Source organism: Tachypleus tridentatus, chromosome 9 (genome assembly GCF_004210375.1).
Source record: "Tachypleus tridentatus isolate NWPU-2018 chromosome 9, ASM421037v1, whole genome shotgun sequence".
Taxonomy (NCBI): Eukaryota; Metazoa; Arthropoda; class Merostomata; order Xiphosura; family Limulidae; genus Tachypleus; species Tachypleus tridentatus.
In genome coordinates, this window is record NC_134833.1 from 83,365,899 (window position 1) to 83,386,434 (window position 20,536).

Below are 20,536 nucleotides of genomic sequence, written 5' to 3' on the forward strand. Positions count from 1 at the left end.
AATTTTCTTCAACTTAAAGCTGTTGAAATCATTTCTGTACAAAATTTCTTGTCAAACTGTTTCATGATTGCTCTAATATGACTGTACATCTTTTAATCTTTATATAGAAAAATTAAACATCAAATTACATATGTGTTTTTTCATTCTTGCCTAAAGCCATGAAAAAAGTGATAGGATTGCAAGAACAGAATCCACAGAAGGACGTAGTGCACTAGACAAAACTCCAAAGGACAAAAGAGATGGAGAAAGAATCAAAGAAAGACAACGAAGTAGATCAAAAGAAAGAAACAGAGATCCTTCCAAGGACAGGCATCGGAAATCAGAGGAGAAATCTCAACGTGACGAAAAAAGAAGTAGGCAAGAAAAGAGTGATTCTTTAAAAAGAGAAAAAAAAGCAAGAGACAGATCAGAAAGAAGTGGAGAAGACAAGGAGTATAATGATACCAAAAAAAATAAAGAGAAATATAGGGATGACAGTGAAAAAACCAGTAAACGAAAGAGTTCAGAGAAAGATCTTAATGTTAAAGAAAGTCGCCACCGAGAGAAACGAGAAAGCAACAGAGAGGCCAGGCATCAAGAGAAAAAAGATGGTAACAAGGAATTGTATCATAAAAGAGATAGTAGTAAGGAAACTCATAATCAGGATAAGAAAGAGAGTAACAAGGAGACCCATTACAAAAGTAAAAGTAGAGAAACTTACCATGAGGATAAAAGAGGATTTAGTAAGGACCACCTCTGCCAAGAGAAGACGGATAGTAACAGAGAAACTCGCCACCGAGACAAAAGAGAGACTAGTCAAGAAACTCACCAGCAGAATAAAAGAACTAGTTACAGGGAAAGTTATCGCCAGGAGAGGAAAGTTAGCAGTAGAGAGCCTCATTATCATGATAAAAGAGAAAGAGATGACCACCTCCAGGAAAAGAATTATTCCATTGAAAGTGAAAGAGAAAAGAAACAGAATGTTTCTTCTAAAGAAATAAATGAAAATTTGACCCATCTTTTAGTTGATGTTGAAAAAGATAGTATGGAAACAGACATTAAAGATCCTGGTGATATTGACGAAAGTGACCACAAAACACCAGAAACAACACAAAATGAGAATACGCCAGTACACGATAAAAGCAAGGATGAATTATCAGGTGAAGTTGAGAAAAACATTTTGACTGAAAATATTGAACCTGACAAAAAAATAGAAAGTCCAAAGCCTCATGGTGATCAATCTGATACAGAGAAACACTCATATCAAGAGAAAGTTAATGAAAATGGAGAAGGAGTCATCTCTCTAGAATTTCAAGAAGCTACAGAATATAACCATCAAAATACTTGTGCTGATATACCAAAAGTCCCTGAAAGTAGTAATGTCAAGAAATCTTCAATGGAAGCAGAGCCTATTGCTAGTTTTGAGGTAGAGAACTTTCCAGAATATAAAGACAGTACAAATGATTATTCTGTAATTAAATCTCCAAGGGAAGTTCCACAGTGTATTGATCATCATGAAGATAACTTTCTAAAGGAAAAACTTGATAACAAAGAAAAGCCTATATCAAAAGAAGCCAACATGCGTGGTGTTGAAAAACAAGAACATCATACCCTAGAAAGTGTTTTTCTTCCTAGTGACATACCTCTGCCAGATATGGAACCTCAAAAACCACCAAAAGAATATACATTTTCAGAACCACCAAAAGATATCAGTTACCAGGCATTATCAGTTGATACCCAGGAGAAACGTATTCCAAAAGAAACTGTTTCCAAAAAACTAGCTATAGACCAGGTGAAGCTTAAAGAAAATGTGGAAGATGTCTCAAAAAAAGAATTTTTAGATTCTTCTGTGGTAGAATTAAATGAAACCAGTGAATCATTTGAAGTTGAAAATAATGTTTTGGCACAGGAGGAACAAAGTGTGAAAACATTGTCAACTGATAAAAATCTAATGGCTAATTTGAATGAAAACCCTGATGTAGAAAAAACTGTTGAAAAAGATGTGACTGTTGTAACTGGTTCTCCCACACCTAAAGAAAGTAAGAGTGAACATTCTGATAAGCAGAATAAGAGCAAAGCAGTAGACGATGACACTCTGTCACGTATGTCACCTGCTGAACCAGAGATTGAGAGCCATCTTGATGGTATACCTCCGCCAGCTTTTCATATACCTCTTCCTGAAGAAGGTGACACATCAATTTATCAAAGCTCTGAAAATGTGTTGGTAACAGACAGCCATAAGGAAATTGCTGAGAAGGTATGGTTATTATGTTATATACATATTGAACAGTTAACTCAGGATTTCATGTACATATACTGTACAGTTTAGTTTATAGCATTTTCGTCCACATTATGCTCAAAATATGTAATTGATATGGTTTTGACATTTGTCAGAACTTGGTATACCTGATTAGTTTTAACTGTTTTAATAAAATTAAAGAATTAGTGTATCTGTAAATAAAAGTTTCTTTAGTGAAGTAAAGAAAACTGTGTAATAACTATTGCTAAACATTTGTCAAGAAATAGCTGCTTATAAGGTTGCTAAATATTTATAAATGAAAATTTTTTGTTCCACAAAATTAATATATCTGTATTGATCTGAATTTTGGTATATACTAATGGAGAAGGAATGTTTTTAAGTACAACAAATTATCACATAAATATGTTGTAGTTGTTGTCTAAGCCTCAAATACATCATTTCTGTTAAATGTTAAAAGTTTCAATGTTTTGAGTTTTATAAGGTTTTTGTTAGCTATGGGAGAAACATTTTTCACTTGTATAAAACTCCTGTATCATAGTTAATGAAGTAAAGAAAAATTTGATTATACTGTTTGTTTAACTTCAGAGTGTAATATGTATTTATTGAGACAAAGGCCATCCTCTCAAACAAAAAATCAATAAATATATTTAAGCAGTCCTAGAAATCATTCCTTTTCATTGTTCAACATTAATAAACATTTATTGCTAGTCTTAAATCATTTCACATTAGTTTATTGTTTTCCATTTAAAGACTTAATTTTCTTAAGGACTATAATTTTTAAGTTTCAAATACCCTTAACTGTTTCACACAGTAGATACTGCATTAACAACATTTTAAACATTGAAGATAAGAGGGTGGAATGTAAGAAATATGCAAACAGAAATGAGTTGCAACTGTTGTGACAAAGATGATCAGTATTATAAGTTAATAATTCCAGAAGTTTTGATGAGAAAAATAAGCGAAAAAAACAGCTACTAAAATTACAATTTTAGGTTTCATGAAAATCTGGATCATGTTTTTAGAGCCCTAACACCATTTAAAACTTTCACAACAACTTACATTTTTAAATTAAAGAAACAAAAACTGAATTCAGTTTATTGTCTTGAGTATATCCTCATAGATTATCAATTTTTAAATAAATTATTTTAATTCTATTTTTTAATTTGTGAGTAACTCGGAAATCAAGTTGACATGAAAATTATCACATGAATTGAATTTACATTTCCCAAGTAGTATTCACAATTGAAACAACAAATGACAGTAATTTTCCGTTGAATTAAAATGATAAAAATGATGACTGTTTTCATTCTTACTTTGGGTTTGTTGAACTGAAATAGTTATATCTAATAGTATTATATTAATAAGTGCAGCTTTATATTTCTTTAGACTGTATTTTTCAAAAATGAATTGCTGTTTAGTTTTTTTAAGCTAGCACTAGACTGGAAACAAGTTTGAGATTGTATAAACAATATTAACCTTTTGTTTGATCTGTGGAATAAAAAAAAATTCTGTGCTTAAATGTGTTAAGTGAAATTGAGTGTATGAGCAATTGATTATTTTGCTAATTAGCTCTACTGTAGCATATTAGCATCAAGCCATGAATGAAATCACTAAAACCCATTGTTTAACAATTTGTCTATATTAGGTGAAATTACTGAAACTACAGGGTGGTCCTAAGTCCCTACCCATCCATATGTTATTATGTTATATTCAATAATACTAATGATGAGTTGAAGGCAGCTGTTACCATGGCATTTGGAACAATAACCCCTGCTATGTTGAGGAAAATGTCTCATAGAACATGGCATCACATAATATGCAGCAAGAATGAGGGACAGCACACAGATACACTGGATACATAAGATGTATGGATGGGTAGGGACTTACGGGACACCCTGTAGGTTGTCTTTAACCTTCAAAGTACCATTGACTTTATGTTGTTCACTGCTAGTTCTAGAAAATGCACAGTGCTTTGTAATTTTGTTTTTATATTAACAGCACCACTTGTTATAACGAACTGACCAAGTAATTAACTAAATAATTCTACAGACTTCCCACGTTATTACTGATGATTCCAAGTGTCATATACATTTTAGCATAGGTTTTAAAGACCTGCTCATGGTAATATTAAGTCTGTAATCATCAGTGGGATTCACGTGGACAACAGTTTTTTGTTTTTTTTTACATACATTTTGTAAACTGATTATGTATCATAGTGTTTGCTGGTCCATGACTAAGTATCTATTCAGTGCTCATCCTGGCTACAGATTTTTGGGCAAACAATTTAATAGTTAAACCTAATACAATGCAAATGAGAGGTAAACAAGTAATGAAAAACAGATGAAAGTAAAGGGTTGTGTGAAAGTTGCACCACATAAATATTTTGAATAACAATAAGTAAGTAATTCTTTATTTTAATAAACAATGTACAAATTGCTGGTTATTAACTTCGAATCAGTAAGTGCATCCTAGTTAACATTCAGCACTTTGAACACTTACTTTAATTAGTAAAGCAAAAAAGTAATTTTTATTACCATTATTACTATTCAAAACCCCAATGGAGTACAACATTTGCTCCACTAGTTATGCATCAGAATGGATGAATGTTATTTGTGAAAAGCAGAACAAATCTGTGGTCATTAGTTTTTAAATTCATTTTTCCTTCTTTTTTTTTTTTTTTTTTGCTAATATAAACTTGTATAATTTCCTTAAATGTGTTAAATGCTAATAATTTCTTTTTAAAGTACGTTTTATATCTTGATCACACGTGTATACTTAAGTACATAAAAGCTATCTGTCACTTGAGTTTAAAATGAAACAATAAAAACTTGTTCAAGTCACATGGCAGATTCTTTTTAACAAACAAGAGTACCTGTGCCAGTGATGGAAACTTAGGTTAATTTATCAGTTTAAATTATTTCACAGACCTTAAAGGTTAATTGTATTGCACTGTTGGTTTCACTTAGATCCACAGCTCTGAGCTACTTGTACTGCTCATCATGGAAAGTAATTGAGCATTTCAATTGTGCTAAGAATTGCTTGACAATAATATACAATAAATCTATATTTTTATTCTGTAAATGATGTCACGTGGTCAAATGTGAATAATAGTATCATTAATTACTAACAGTCTAGTGTAGAATATTTATTGAAATAAAACTTTGCATCAAAATTATTTGTCTGTTTCCCTGTCATTTCAAAACTGTTGAGCTGTGCTTGAGTGTGGAGTTTTTCAAACATGACAGAGATGAATGCTTGGACAAGTACAGCTGTTGACAATATATAAAAGATTTTGAATATATTCTACAGAAAACTGAAAATCCAAAACTACATTGTACAAAGTTCCTATTCTTTTTTTACCAATTCTGTGAAAATTTTAAATTCTATATCTAAACAAGTGATTTTATAAAATTACTTATTTTTTAACTGTCTTTTTTTTTTCATAGGAGAACACACAAGTGGAGAAATTGGATTTCAAGCCTGAAGACAGTGATCAACATATTAGGTTACTATCTTTTCTATTTAATTTTTATGACAAAATGTAATCATGAGCTTTACTAATGGGGAGACACCACATACAACAGTAACCCCTCTTTTAACCTTGCACTGCATATTAATGCTTGTGTAAATCTAGTGTTGTAAATACTGCAAACTGTAATGTTATTATTTGATATTTATAACTTTCTTTTGTACTCTAATGTGTTTCTTCAATTTGGTGTCACCCTTGCTGTGGCTAGTACTGGACTAATATCTCAGAGCTTGCATGCATTGTTGATTTCTGATATAGGATTTAAGATTAGGGATAATTTCTAGTAAATAGATATCCTTATGTGGAGCTATTTTAAAGTCTTGTGGAAACACTGACTGGAGTTCTGTAAGACGTACAAAAGCATCATTTAATTTTGTTGTCTTTTTGCATAACTTTTAAGACTTAATTTCACATACAAGTTTTAATTGGTGGACAAAAGTACAGATTGGTTTAATGTACAGGCTGCAATACTCTCCAGTCTGTATCAGTTATGCAGTTGTTACGTGTTAACCTACACGTATACAATGTTGAGTAGTAACTCACGTGATCATTAGTACCTATTTAACCTGACTACCCAATAAGATCACCCTTGAAATTATAAAATATAAGTATCTGTTATTCAAGTTTTACAGAAATATTGCATATTGATCTACACAAAACCTATATAAATTTTATTTTCAAGCCAAGTTTATGTATTAATACCATGATTAGTTTTGCATATCTTACAAGTCTGATTATAGTTGGACCAGTACTTTTTGAACAGTTAACTAGATTGTACAGGTTTAAGTATTGTATCATTTGTAATGTCAGTATTTGCTCTACACTATCTTGTATCAGTCTTTGAAATGTATAATGTGATACAAGATAAACCTTATTTGTGCATTTTCATTCTGGTGTTATTCCAGTTTTAGATACATGTATTTTCTAACAACTTCAGTTTGTTAAATTGCCCCATTTTTTTAGAATTGGTTTAGTCTCCCAGTTTCATGAGACAAAGCTCATACAGACCTACCATACTTTTACCTAAACCACAGTATAGATAGTATGACTGTTTTATTGGATAGTTGTACTTTCAGTATATTTTAGATTTTTTTCAGCTATTAGGCAACTCAAAATGTTGATACCCACATTGAATCAAATTAGATTGAACAATATGGTCTTACTCCATGTCCATGAATCCACAACTGACAAGTCTTGTTTTCTCAGAGCTGTCATTCTTTGTGTTAGCCTATTAGATTGTAACTTTCCATTTTTTAATGTTTTAATTGAGTTATTACACAGTAATCTAATTACAGTCATGTGACCCATTTTATTTTACACTTATAATTTCTCTAATTCATTATGGCTGAGTACATAGAGAAGGAACGTTAACACTCAGTCATCAACCTGACTAATATCAGTCACCAAGTCTAAGAGGGATGGTTGTATATTCAGCTGCAGTTGTTTTTCAGATACGGTTTTTTTTAGTATTTACTATACATTAGAGAAAGTTGGATTAACAGAAATCAACAACAGTGATTACAGTAATGTGTGTGTGCCCACTGAAATTGGTCAAAACGTGACTGTTAATTATGAATTAATGATCTTTTTTAACTTGAAACATTCCTCTCTCAGTGCATTACACTTAACATGTCACTCTAAATTCACTGTACAGCTGTCTGAATTAAGTAATTTTGTCTTTATAAAATTGGTGCATGTATTATGAAGAAAGAGATTAACTGTTTTTATAAGTGTACTGTTTCTGTAATTTGTGTTGTGAAGATTATGGCATGGAAAGGTTTCGGGGAGAGAATGTTGTAGTTAAAGTAACTTTTATGTAGCAAATGATAATGGTCAAACACAGTGGATTGGAAAGATGGGTCATCTGTTTTTTTCTACAGGTTCCAGCAAGCACTTCCTAGTGTGGACACATGTTTGATACATTGATTACCAGTTTAGTAGTTTCCTCCAGACTTTTATCTACATAACATTATTAATATCCAGTACCTTACTTCTACTTTCATATGATATTTTTAGCTCCATGATTATTATATTTATTGATATATTCCAGGTATGTGTAACTTCTTCCAGAGTTTGGGTCAACTTGCAATTTTCAAGTATAATTATGAGTCACACCATATGAAGTGAAACTACAATTTAAAGAGACTGTGATTTCCTTAGCAAAATATTTTGTTATTACCTTTAAAAGAGTATGAATAGAGTAACAGTATAATATACAGTGAATGAGGGTATTATTCAGATAATAAAAGCTATGAAAAATGTTTTAAATCCTTCATCATAATGAGTTATGTTCAATATTTTATTTTAAAAATAGCTGAAAGCCGTAGCTAATAATCCATCTAATCATAAAAGTATGTGAATTTAAGTTCTTAGGCAATGTTTTAAAGAATCCTAAATTTCCCCTAGTGTGAGAAATGTGACGTTTTTTTGTTTCTTTAGGCAACCCCCAAGGGGGATGAGATGAATTATCAGCCTAATATTAGCTGTAGAAAATCACTATTTTGTAATGTTAATATATTGGTGAAAATAACAAGCTGTAACTTATCTATTCATTAACATTATAATCTGATGTTGACAAATGGCTGGCATTACAGTTGAGGTTCACTTTTATGGTACATCTTATAAACAAAGATTGCAATTTACAGTATACGTGCAAATATACTCAAATTACTTTTTGATGCAAAATAAACATAGCCTCTTTTGAAAAAAACAACAACAATGAATGACACTCAATTTTTGGTATTTTCAGCTTTTCTCTCAGTATTTAAGCTGTAACCGGTGCACTTGTCTGTTATTGAACTTATATCAGTGGAATTTCTTGTATATGTTTTCTTTTCCACTATACATTTTTTTTCCAGAAATAAGAAAACCTCATTTAGGGAAAAGAAAAAAACCCAACAGGAAAAGAAAACCAGAAGAAAAACGTCAGTTAGTAGTAGTTCCATAAGTAGCAGTTCCAGCTCCAGCAGTAGTAGCAGTAGCAGTTCTGATAGCTCCAGAAGCAACAAAGGTCTTGATAAAAATAAGAAAAACGATAGGAAAGGTAAAGGAAGTTCTTCAAGTAGCTCCAGATCAAACTCCTCCAGTGATGGTAAGTACAAGTACAGAAGTGATGTGAAGGAAAAACAACAAAATGTGTCTTCAGTTGATAGCACAAAAAAGTTAGAATCCAAAAGTCAGGGTCTTAAAATGTAGGAGAGAATAAAGAGAAAGAAGTTTCTAAATCACGAAACAAAAAGAGGGTCAAGTCACAAGATGTTTCGGATGATGAAAAAGTTGCTCAGAAGAATGTTGTTAATAGATTTGGATCTGATGATCCTAAGCAAAAAGAACAGAATAAGAAAACTAAAGACGAAAGTCCAAGATCACAATCTGTAACACACAGACGTAGCCAGAGAGTGTCAGAAAGCAAAGCCAGCAAACGATCAGAGAGTCCAGAGCCTTCAAAAAAGAAAAGTGATGGGAAAAAAGAAAAACATCTGCCAAAGAGTTCTCAGATATCTGCAAGTAAAAGTCCTGTAAGAAGTAGTAGAACTGAAACCACCAGTGTACCAAAAAGGGTTTCTAGAAGCAAATCAAGAAGCCCACGAACCAAAAAAACTAGAAGTGATGACAGAGACAAAAGTCCCAGAAGAGGATCTGTTAAAGAAAGAATTAATAAGAAAAGATCCAGATCTCGTTCTCCTAAGCGCCAAACACCAACCTCTAGAGATCGGGGTCAGAGGACTCAAGAATCATCGAGATATAGAAGGCGTTCTCGCTCTCTCAGCAGAAGCCGAAGCCGCTCCCGACAGAACACGAGGTTCATTAGGAGATCTCGCCAAAGGTCAGGTAGCAGAGGTGCTGACAAGTACAGTAGGCCTAGGAGAACCTCACCAGTCGAAAGAAGAACGTTTTCATCCCGACAGAGCCGAAGTCCACTGAGGAAAGAAAAGGATTCACGCAGACAGAAATCAACCAGAAGTAATCAAAGCAGGGTAGCGAAAAGGACAAGAGAAAGCAGCAGTTCCAGTTCCAGTAGCAGCAGTTCCAGTAGTAGTAGTAGTAGAAAGAGTAATAAGAGGAAACGTCAAAGGAGGGGAAGAAGTCGGAGTTCCTCTGGTTCAAGTGGGTCCAGCTCATCGTCAAGGAGTTCTCGTTCTTCTTCATGAAATTACTTACTATTCTTGACAACAGAAAAAAAGGCCTAAAAATCATTTTTTCAACAGTAGGTAGATACAACAATAAATGATGGTGAATAATAGAAAGTGTATGATGATTTTCTATATACATTTTCTATGTAATGGTTTTTCCAAAACATTTGTAAGTTTTAAAGAATAACAGTGTGTTACATTTACGTTGCTTATACTTACTTACCTGTGGAGATATACTGAGTGTTGTTTCTTTATGTATATCTTTAGATGTTTTTCCAGACAGGTAAATTCTCCGAAGATTCACTTCAATAAAGTTTTAAATAAGAAAATTGTTACTTTTCGTTATATGCTATGTGATCACATTCTGTAATGATAAAATATTTTAGAAACATTAAAATATAGTTTCTTTCAGAGACAATTAGACTTTTAAAAAATACCGAACGCTGAAAATACTGATTCGAAATATAACTAGTGTAGAATTTAACTTCACAAAAGATGCACTTTGATTAAGATATGTCCTGATATTTCCCAGCAACAGGTAAGCAGTTATAGTAGAAATGATTAAAGAATTATAGCGTCCGAACTGAATTTAAAAACTGAGAATTCACTATTGATTGATGTTGAAAATGAGTTGGGATGATTCGCAAAGAATGTGGTGTTGTAACGAATGGTATTAAACAAAAAATAACTAATTGGTGGTAAACTTTCAATACACTTTTTTTAGGGTAAACAGATGTTACCCGATTCATCGGATTAGTTTCACCAGTTTCATGTATGTAAATGTTTGTGTTCATATAAAATTAAACAGCAGGATAATTTTAGTTTCCAGTTATTTGTGGTAGTTTAAATAATAAGCAGCAATCATTGGTCATGTTTTCATTCTCAAGTCTTAAGTAGTTGTGTAATTCGTTTGTTGTCATTGCATTGCTTAGTTATCAGATATTGGTACTTGAATAAAAATTAATGAGAAAGATCGAGTGGATTGTAAATTATTTTATGAAACACGGAAGAATAATTGAAGGGATATAAGCCTAATTAGTAACGTTTTAATCGTTTGTACAACATGCTGCACGTTTGTTTAAGGCATTTGTTTCTTATCCATCCAAAACCACTTATCCCACTTGTATATTTTAGAGTTAGTAATAGCTAGGTTTTATATTCTAAAAAAGACTTCCATCTGAATTGGTCTACAATATTTTTTTATTCATTTCACAACAGTACATAGGAACACTGGCGTTTACTTCACAACGAACCAAACATGCTTGCTTTTTTAGCCGTGGGGGCGTTATAACGTGACGGTCAATCCCACCATTCGTTGGCAAAAAGAGTGGCCCAAGAGTTTTCGGTGGGGGGTGATGACTAGCTTCCTTCCCTCTAGTCGTACACTGCTAAATTAGGGACGGCTAGCGCAGATAGCCCTCGAGTAGCTTTGCGCGAAATTTAAAAAAAAACTTCACAACGAACATAAGTGCTAGCCCTACAGCAGAAAGCTGTTGTATTTTTGATATCTTTGAAAGTGTTCGTAATAGTTTGTCTTTATCGTGCGTTGAAAATTAAGTACTAACATAACTGTCGCTTTTAAATTTAAGATTTTTTAACAAATGTGACTAATTAGTTTTTCGTAAAGATGAAATGTAATATAACAACGTTAGGCTTAACATGTAAATACGAAAGTTAAAATTATATTGACACATGGTACCCATCTTTTAAGATGTTTCCGCAGTGTATATATGGACGTATATTTTAAAATTTGGGGTCCGATTCCACACTGTGGACGGAACACGCAGTCCATTGAGTAGACGATAGTCCTGTATGAGAAGAAAAAAGTGAAAAGGTTTTGTATCATTGCAACAGAATTCCCATAGCCTTAACTCGTCTTTATCTGTATGAAATCAAAATACATGGAAGGAAATTTAAGTCAAAATAAAACAAAAATTGTTGCAATTGAACGCAAGATGCAGTTACCTGGAATCGAGAAGACCGTTTAATAGGTAATTACAGTAGCATCTAAAGAAACACGTGATTTTCATCTCGCAGGAAAGAAATCAGTCATAGAAATGTTTGTTCACATTAAAGAAAGAAATTGGGGATTTAGTGTTCAAAGATATTAGACCAATAGATTCCAATTATGGTAGTTTGTGGCTTATCAAAAATTCGTTTTCATTATACCAGTATTTTCAAATTTTGGCTCTTATAACAAGACGCTGGTTTTAAATTTTTCTTAAAACGTTTGAAAAGAATTTACGATAAGGAAGTTTTGATATCTCTGAACAACTAGCAGGTTTAAAATGTGATGGAAAAGGATTTTGATATTAAGTCCTTGTACACTACTTATTTTGTAAAAAGTCATTCATATAGGAATAATTTTTTTTTTCAAAATGGTCCGAATGTACAGGTGTTAACAAAATCGGTTTTATGTGGCTTAGTAGATGCTGCTCCTAAAAAGTCGATTTCATATTTGACAGCAGTATTCACGATCAAATAATGTTTTTGGTATGTTCTCAAAGTTAGCAATAGTTTGATAATTTTGTTCGCGTTATCATGAAAAACGACTGAATAAGTGTGGTGTGCAACATATGTTTTATTTTTTGTTAAGCACAAAACTACATAGTGAGATATCTGTTCTGTGCTCACCACAGGCATCGAAATCAGTTTTTAGCGCTGTTATCCTTTAGACTTAGCGCTGAGCTATCGGGAGAGGGGCGAAAGTTTTATGTCTACTTTTATTAATGTAAGAACATTTTTCGTTTACTCATTTTTTTATAGTTTGGGACAATAGGCACATGTTCAAAAATATCATTTAAAGTTGCTTTTGTGTGTAGTGAATAGTACCAACTTTGTGTGAGGGAGATGTTATGATACATTCACGTTGAAAAGATCGAGTGCAACGTCCTTTTGCTGGTCGAGTAGGTGATGTATGTATGTCACACCCAACGAATGATGTAACAGAATGATCAGTTAGGTAGCGATACTGTCACAATATGAAAGAACTGACGATTCCTGTATGAGCACTAAGCCTCTAGTTCTACAATATTTCTACGTTGGTTTTCCGTTTTCTATCGTGCTGTCAAAAGAGAAAGTTAGTTGTCACATCAAACACTAATATAGGACATGTAATTGCCCAATCTTTTACACATTCTCTAATAATAGACTTTTTATTTTCCGTCTAACTTGTCCAATTTATCTATTTCTCACACAGCTTAAAATCAGCTGAGTTTTAAAATTCAGATTGGTGTCAATTGTTTTGTACGAGTCTCATGTTATTGAGTCTTTTTCATATTTGCAAGGAAATTATTCATCAGAAAATGTCACAACAATCCAGAAGGTTTTGAATCAGTTAAATAGTATCTTTGTGAACAACAAAAAATAACTGAAATTTGTCTTTAGGGTTTTGATATTAACGATTTTGATCATTTGGTTTGTTTTGAATTTCGCCCAAAGCTACACGAGGGCTATCTGCGCTAGCCGTCCTTAATTTAGCAGTGCAAGACTAAAGGGAAGGCAGGTAGTCATCACCCATCGCCGACTCTTGGGCTGTTCTTTTACCAACGAATAGTGAGACTGACTGTCACATTATAAGGCCCCCATAGCTGAAAGGACGAGCATGTTTGGTGTGATGGGGATTTGAACCCGCGGCCCTCAGATTACGAGTCGAATGTTTAACCGCCTGGCCATGCTGGGTCCATGTGGTCATTTGGAAATAGGAACATATACCAAATTGTATGATCATGTTGACAATTTAATATATGCTAAATATAAAGTCAGGCCCGGTATGGCAAAGTGTGTTAAGGCGTTCGACTCGTAATTCTCGGGGCGCGGGTTCAAATCTCGCCCTTTCAGCCGTGGGGGGTATTATAATGTTACGGTCAATCCCACTATTCATTTGTAAGAGAGTTGTCCAAGAGTTGGCGGTGGGTAGTGATGACTAGTTGCCTACCCTATCGTCTTACACTGCTAAGTTAGGGACGACTAGGCAGATAGCCCTCGAGTAGCTTTGCGCGAAATTCAAAACAAATAAAAAAATGTTAAGTCAATATAATAAATATCCTATACAGCTTGTCATTGCCAGTTACTATCGCTCTTTTTCATGTAGAAATAAAAAGTATTTTATTAATGAATGGTTAATATCTGCTGTTACACAACGGTTTATATATAGCGTGTTTTGCCTTCGTAAAGTCAGCTTCAGTGTTCGCGAACTACTGTTCATGTCAGTCTTATATTTATGGTTAAAAGCGATATGCATTGAGATACTTCAAATCATTTTAAAATTAAACCATCCTCCTCAATGTTTATTTGTGTAGCTTTTAGATCACTTGTTGAGAAAAGAGATGCTTTCAAGATAAAGGACAGAAGTAATAACCTTTAACCGTATTTATCTGTATGTCGGATCAGCCACGCGTCTTTCGCACTTATAGTTACGCATGTATAAAAGACCATCTTAGCGTTATGTTGATCATTTTAAATACAACTAGACAAGTGATTCTCAAAGTTTAATAATTGGATTTTAATTTTTTGTTTGGTTTTTTTTGCGAGTGACCAAACCTATCGATACGTTTGTTTAAAAAAATTTCATATTTATGAAGTTATGTTCCAAAATTTAAAAGTTTTAATTCATAAATTTAGTTTAACGAAAACATTTTTTCTATAAATAATTTTAAATGTTCTTATGAAATTTCGGACATCACTCACGGTCATCAGTTTGAAAAACGTTCGTTCGGACCACGAAAGTGACGATATTGAAGTTGAAGGTATAGATTTTAGTATGGTGCGTAATTTTTATCCACTGAAGTTATTGCTGTATAAATAATGTGTTATGCTTCTCTTAATTAATACTACTATAAATATCTACTTCAGTTTTTAATGAAAACGTGTAAGACTGTCTTATCTTTAATTTACTTGCTAACGAACACAAACTTGCTTTTAGTAACCAGTAAATTTTAAAATAATAAATAGAGCTATATATTTAAGTATCTGCGTTAGGGTCCGGCAAGGCAGTGTGATTAAGGCACTCGACTCGTAATCTGAGGTTTGCGGGTTCGAATGCCCGTCACACCGAACATGCTCGCCCTTTGAGTCATGGGGACGTTATAATGTTACAGTCAATCCCACTGTTTGTTGGTAAAAGAGTAGCCCAAGAGCTGGCGGTGGGTGGTGATGACTAGCTGTCTTCTCTCTTGTCTTATACTGCTAAATTAGGGACGGCTGGCGCAGATAGCCCTCGTGTAGTTTTGCGCAAAATGAAAAAAAAACAAAACATTATTATTATTATTTTAATTATAATCATTTAGAGGAATTGGCGAACCAATCTTCTTGTCCCTGGAACGGGTCAAACAGTACATCTGTGGGAGGAAATGACACTAGTAATTCTAACAAGAGTGTAAGTAAAGAATATAATAACCACATTACATATTCTATTTCCATTGCCGACAAGGGTATTCGCCCTTCACTAAAGCTCATTATATTGGCTGGAGTACGACAGACATAGTAGCAATCTAGCTACTGTTCATATCATTTAATTGCATGAACAACAGCTTTATTACAAAAACAAAGAAGCTATGAACATAATAGTGTTTCGAGTCAAGTAGTGGTGCAATTTGACTAATTTTTGAGAGGCGGTTTTTGTTTTGAATTAAGCACAAATCTACATAATGGGCTATCTGGGCTTTGCCCACCAGGGTTATTGAAATTCGGTTTTTAGCGTTGTAAGTGTGCAGACATACCGCTATGCCACTGGAGGACTTTTGAGAGGCAAGATTTTGACTGATCCATTAAAAGTGTACAAGTGAAAGTGAACCCTCTGTCCATAATGGGCTTTCTTTTCGAAGCTCCCATAATGCACTTTAAATGTCTTACCTTAAAAATTTAAGGAAACTCTTCCGTCTCCTTTTTTTCTTGTAAACGCGGGAAACATATACATACTAGCTAAAAATAAGCAAAGTCTCTCTTGGGATTTTCAGTAACTTTTATTCTCCAAGAATATTGTTATAACGCAGGAGAAGTTAAGAAACTTGGCCTTATTCAAAGCAGCCCATTTTACAGTGGAGACGTGGTTAAGATTTCTACTTTGAATTTGGTTTACTTCATGCATTAAACTTAACAATAATATTGAATTTTGTTTCTACAGCAAAATGCATTTTACATCAAGAAGTAAAAAATATCCTAGTTCATATTTTAATCATGAAATACTTGTTTAAGTCAGGCTTAAGCGCTTTTTGTAACCCTAGCGTAAATTTGAAGTTACGTACTATGAATCAAAAAGAGCAGAATACTTAAACAGCAACAATATCTTTATTGTCGACCTTGCAACTGGACATTTTGTTACTTTATGTTTTGGTCATTATGGGAAACAAGCCAAAATGCTAATTTTTAAATATTTCTTTTAATCTTTAACTCATAGGATTTTATTGTGATGTGAATTTGTTCTAAGTCCACTATTTGCAATACCTATTGCAGCAATGATATATTATTTATTCTATAAGATAATTTTGTTTTTTAATATACACAGAAATTTAATACGGATTTGGCTTTTAAAATACTAAGTTAGCATACCAAGATTGATCTGGATCGGTTGACTTGTTTAGAAGGATATGCGTCTACAAACTAACAGAACGTTTTCCTTGATATTGGATACTTATCACACAGGTAGAGTGTAATATGTTTAGCGCTTAAGAGAAGAACGCCTGTACCCCGATTTTTATAACCAACCCTAACGAGCATTGCTCGGCATGGCTGGATAAAAGCTTTCTTTGGTTTGATTAACCTAGTTGAAACTATCGCAACGACAACGCATTTTATCTCACACCAGCAGCCCATTATGAAGTGAAATGGCCCCCGCCTCTTCGTTTGTTGAACAATTTACAATCTCAAACAAATTAGTGTACGTGAGTTACTGCTGTAAAATAACGTTATATAAAAATTCCTCTTCGAATTGAATGGGCCATAAAATGATCGTATTATTTGCGAGGTCCATCCAGGTTTAAAAGAAACAAAAAAACTTTTATCCTGCTTTTTTTTTTGCTGAATGTTTAAATATTCTAATTTACCTTCAATACACTTCTTTAACTATTTTCTCGTATTTGCCCGGCATGGCCAGGTGTGTTAAGGCGTGCGACTCGTATTTTAAGGTCGCGGGTTCGCATCCCCATCCCACCAAACATGGTCGCCCTTTCAGCTGTGGGGGTATTATAATGTGACGGTCAGTCCCACTATTCGTTGGTAAAAGAGTAGCCCAAGAATTGGCGGTGGGTGGTGATGACTAGCTGTCTTTCTTCTAGTCTTACATTGCTAAATTAGGGACGGCTATCGCAGATAGCCCTCGAGTAGCTTTGCGCGAAATTCAAAAACAACAATCAAATTTCTCGTATTTAAAAGGTAAGGTTACTTGTAATCTGTTGGTGAAGTATATTCAATACTGGTTTGTTTTAAATATCGCCTAAGGCTGCTCGGAATTATCTGCACCTTTCGTCCGTAATTTTGTTTGTTTGTTTTGAATTTCGTACAAATCTACACGAGGGCTATGTGTGCTAGCCGTCCCTAACTTAACAGTGTAAGACTAGAGGGAAGGCAGCTTGTCATCACCATCAACAGCCAACTCTTGGGCTACTCTTTTACCAACGAATAGTGGAATTGACCGTCACATATAACACCCCCACGGCTGAAAGGGCGAGCATGTTTGATATGACGGGGATTCGAACCCGCAACACACGGATTACGAGTCGAATGCCTTAACCACTTGACCATGCAGGGCCAGTATTAGAGTTATATGGGATAGGTCCACTAGATAATAAAATATTCGCTTAAGATATGGGTTAAGGTGTAAAGAAATAAAAAATTGTTTGTTTGGAACAAAATTTTAAATATTACTTGTACTCTTATGACACCCTTGGGAATTACAGAAATGTCTGTGTTGGATCTGATCTCCCTGTATCTTCCCTATGCTATGAACGAGGATATCAGCTAGATTTATGTACGTGTGAATATACATTTCACGCTATAATGTAAAATAGTGTAAAAACGATGTGGTAGATGGCAGGACCGAGCTTATGCTGTTAATTAATAAATCGGGCTATCAGCTGAGTCCACCGGGTGGAATCGAACCCCTGATTTTAGCGTTGTAAAACTGTAGACTTACCGCTATACCAGTGGGGGACAATTAATAAATACAAAAAAATTTACGAACATTGATAACCATATATGATACCATATTCCCGGTACATACAGATAGAATAGCTAAATAATTATGTTATTGTCCAAAATTTCATGAAACCTTAAAAGCTATATTACTATCAGATTATCGAAAGATAATTGAAATTCTATAATATAATAAGCGGTATAATTTTTTATAATAAATATAGGACACTTACGAAAATATTATCCATAAAATAGTCATGTAGCAGTCCTGGTACAATATCATGTACAACAAAAAAATATACAAATATTACATCAGTATTTATACATGTATTTTGCTATAGCTTGTATTATTGCTGTTTACGTATACAGCAATGCCTATTACAGATGTGCATAATGAGACTCAATTGTCTTGATTTGAACAGCAATATTCACATTAAAACAATGGAAATTAATTTATATTGAATCCGTGTAGTTGAAGGTTGAATGATAATAATTATATCATTAATCACTACATTGATCAAACACACTAGGACTGAATCCGTAAGTTACTGAATTCTACCATTGACCCAGCATGACCAGGTGATTAAGGCACTCGACCCCTAATCTAAAGGCCACGGGTTCGAAACTCCGTCACACCAAACATGCTCGCCCCTTTTAGCCGTTGAAGCGTTATAATGTGAAGGTCAATCCCGTTATTCGTTGGTAAAAGAGTAGCCCAAGAGTTGGAGGTGGGTAGTGATGACTAGCTGCCTTCCCTCTAGTTTTACACTGGTGAATTAGGGACGTCCAGTGCAGATAGCCCTCATGTGGATTTGCGCGAAATTCAAAACAAACAATTCTATTATTACGAAATTTAATTCATTATGTCACTAACATTCCTAACATAATTTCATCTCTACTTTATCAATTATATAAATATAAGTGTAAAACTAAGTGCTTATTATCTTTATTTACGAAGGTTTGTTTTTTAATCACAAAACTGTAACAAACCCTGATTTTAAGTGTACACCGTCAAACCTACCTCTGATTTACTGTTAGGGAGAGGTATTTATGTCGTTTGCATATATCATTTCAAGCAACCAAAACTAATTTTCTATTAAACGCAAATATTTTGTTAAGTAAGAATATTTATCCAATATAATGTGGGTTTATTCGTAGTTAAATAGAGAGCTACACAGTATGTTATCTGTGCTGTGCCCACCACGTTATAAGTTCGATTACTGACCGCTGAGCTACTTAGGTGCTATAATATGACACGCACGCACACACTACTAGATATCCGTTGAAACAATCCAAGGATAATTTTCTTTGAAATACTGATGACTAAATAATAAAATGTGCACTCATTCTAATTCGTTAGATTAGAACATAGATGTTATATAATTGTCTGGTGGGACATTTACAACTGTCTTTTGTCATTTCATGTTTTATATCAATAAAGAAAATTGCATAACATTTGTTTTTGAGTAAAGTGACTGCAATGCATTGCTTCCAATTGTGATCCGATGCATTGGTTTGCTCAATAGCCGCAGGGATTTTTTTTGTCTTAAATGGCACCATTCCTTATCATTTACTGAGCACAAGAAAAGACCGCCACCAAAGTGAGCGTTTTTGACAGTTATCATTTCTGTAAGAAGTGTCAAAGGGGAGAAATTCAATGCAATTCAGGTCAGTTTATTTGACACGGTCCAACAAAATCATGGTGATATATAATACCGATATGAACATTAACAACAACAATCGTGTTAATATATAATACCGATATGAACATTTACAACAAAAATCATGCTAATATATAATACTGATATGAACATTTACAACAAAAATCAGGAACCACGAAAATGGTTCGTAATATGGATCGCAAAGAATCGTACAAAACCCTAATAAAACGTTCGTGCATAAAGCACCTTAATTAAACAACAAAGATTCAGTTCAAACAACACTTTAAAACTTTTAGAATTGACTGCTAAGACTGTGCACATGTAAAAATTCATAAAAAGCACACGTGTTAGATTTGCAAAGAAAAGAAAATCCACAAAAAACTGCTTGTAATGTAATTGTTCTTATGGTTATTATTTTCTTGTCGGCCTACAACAAAAAAGGCTTAGCATATTGCATCCAAAGCTTTTGTAAAATACTAAATAATGTACTGCAAAGGTTGTGGTAGTATTGAAAAGTCGCTTTGTTACTTCTGTATTTTACATAAGCTAAAAAGAAATCATAATTTTTCTGTAAACGATGTTATCATTACCCTTTGAAGTTAGTTTTTTTACAGATATCTGATGTTCCTTTAAAAAGCCTAAGTACAGGGTGAAACAGGAATTACCAGAAAATAATAGATAAATATTAGATGAATGTAACCATGGATCTGATCAATGGAGAGTACCACGTAGATACTTAATGCTTTGTACACTAAACAATTGATGTGCTTAACGGTTAACCTCTATATCGTATATAAAGTGAAGGAGTAAAACAAATCAAAACACATAATATTAATTTTTTATC

General features: G+C 33.5%; 1 protein-coding gene across 4 annotated transcripts in view; it reads left to right on the plus strand.

The window, feature by feature from the left end:
* Nucleotides 1-10,872, plus strand: part of LOC143225638 (uncharacterized) — a 61,954-nt gene extending 51,082 nt beyond the window's left edge. For all 4 annotated transcript variants that reach the window (XM_076455420.1, XM_076455423.1, XM_076455422.1 and 1 more), the window contains 3 exons: nucleotides 157-2,236; nucleotides 5,686-5,744; nucleotides 8,627-10,872. In XM_076455420.1, the coding sequence (XP_076311535.1) occupies nucleotides 157-2,236; nucleotides 5,686-5,744; nucleotides 8,627-8,963 (2,476 nt within the window). In that variant the 3' untranslated portion in view covers nucleotides 8,964-10,872. The remainder of the gene's footprint in view (nucleotides 1-156; nucleotides 2,237-5,685; nucleotides 5,745-8,626) is intronic.
* Nucleotides 10,873-20,536: the final 9,664 nt, after the last annotated feature.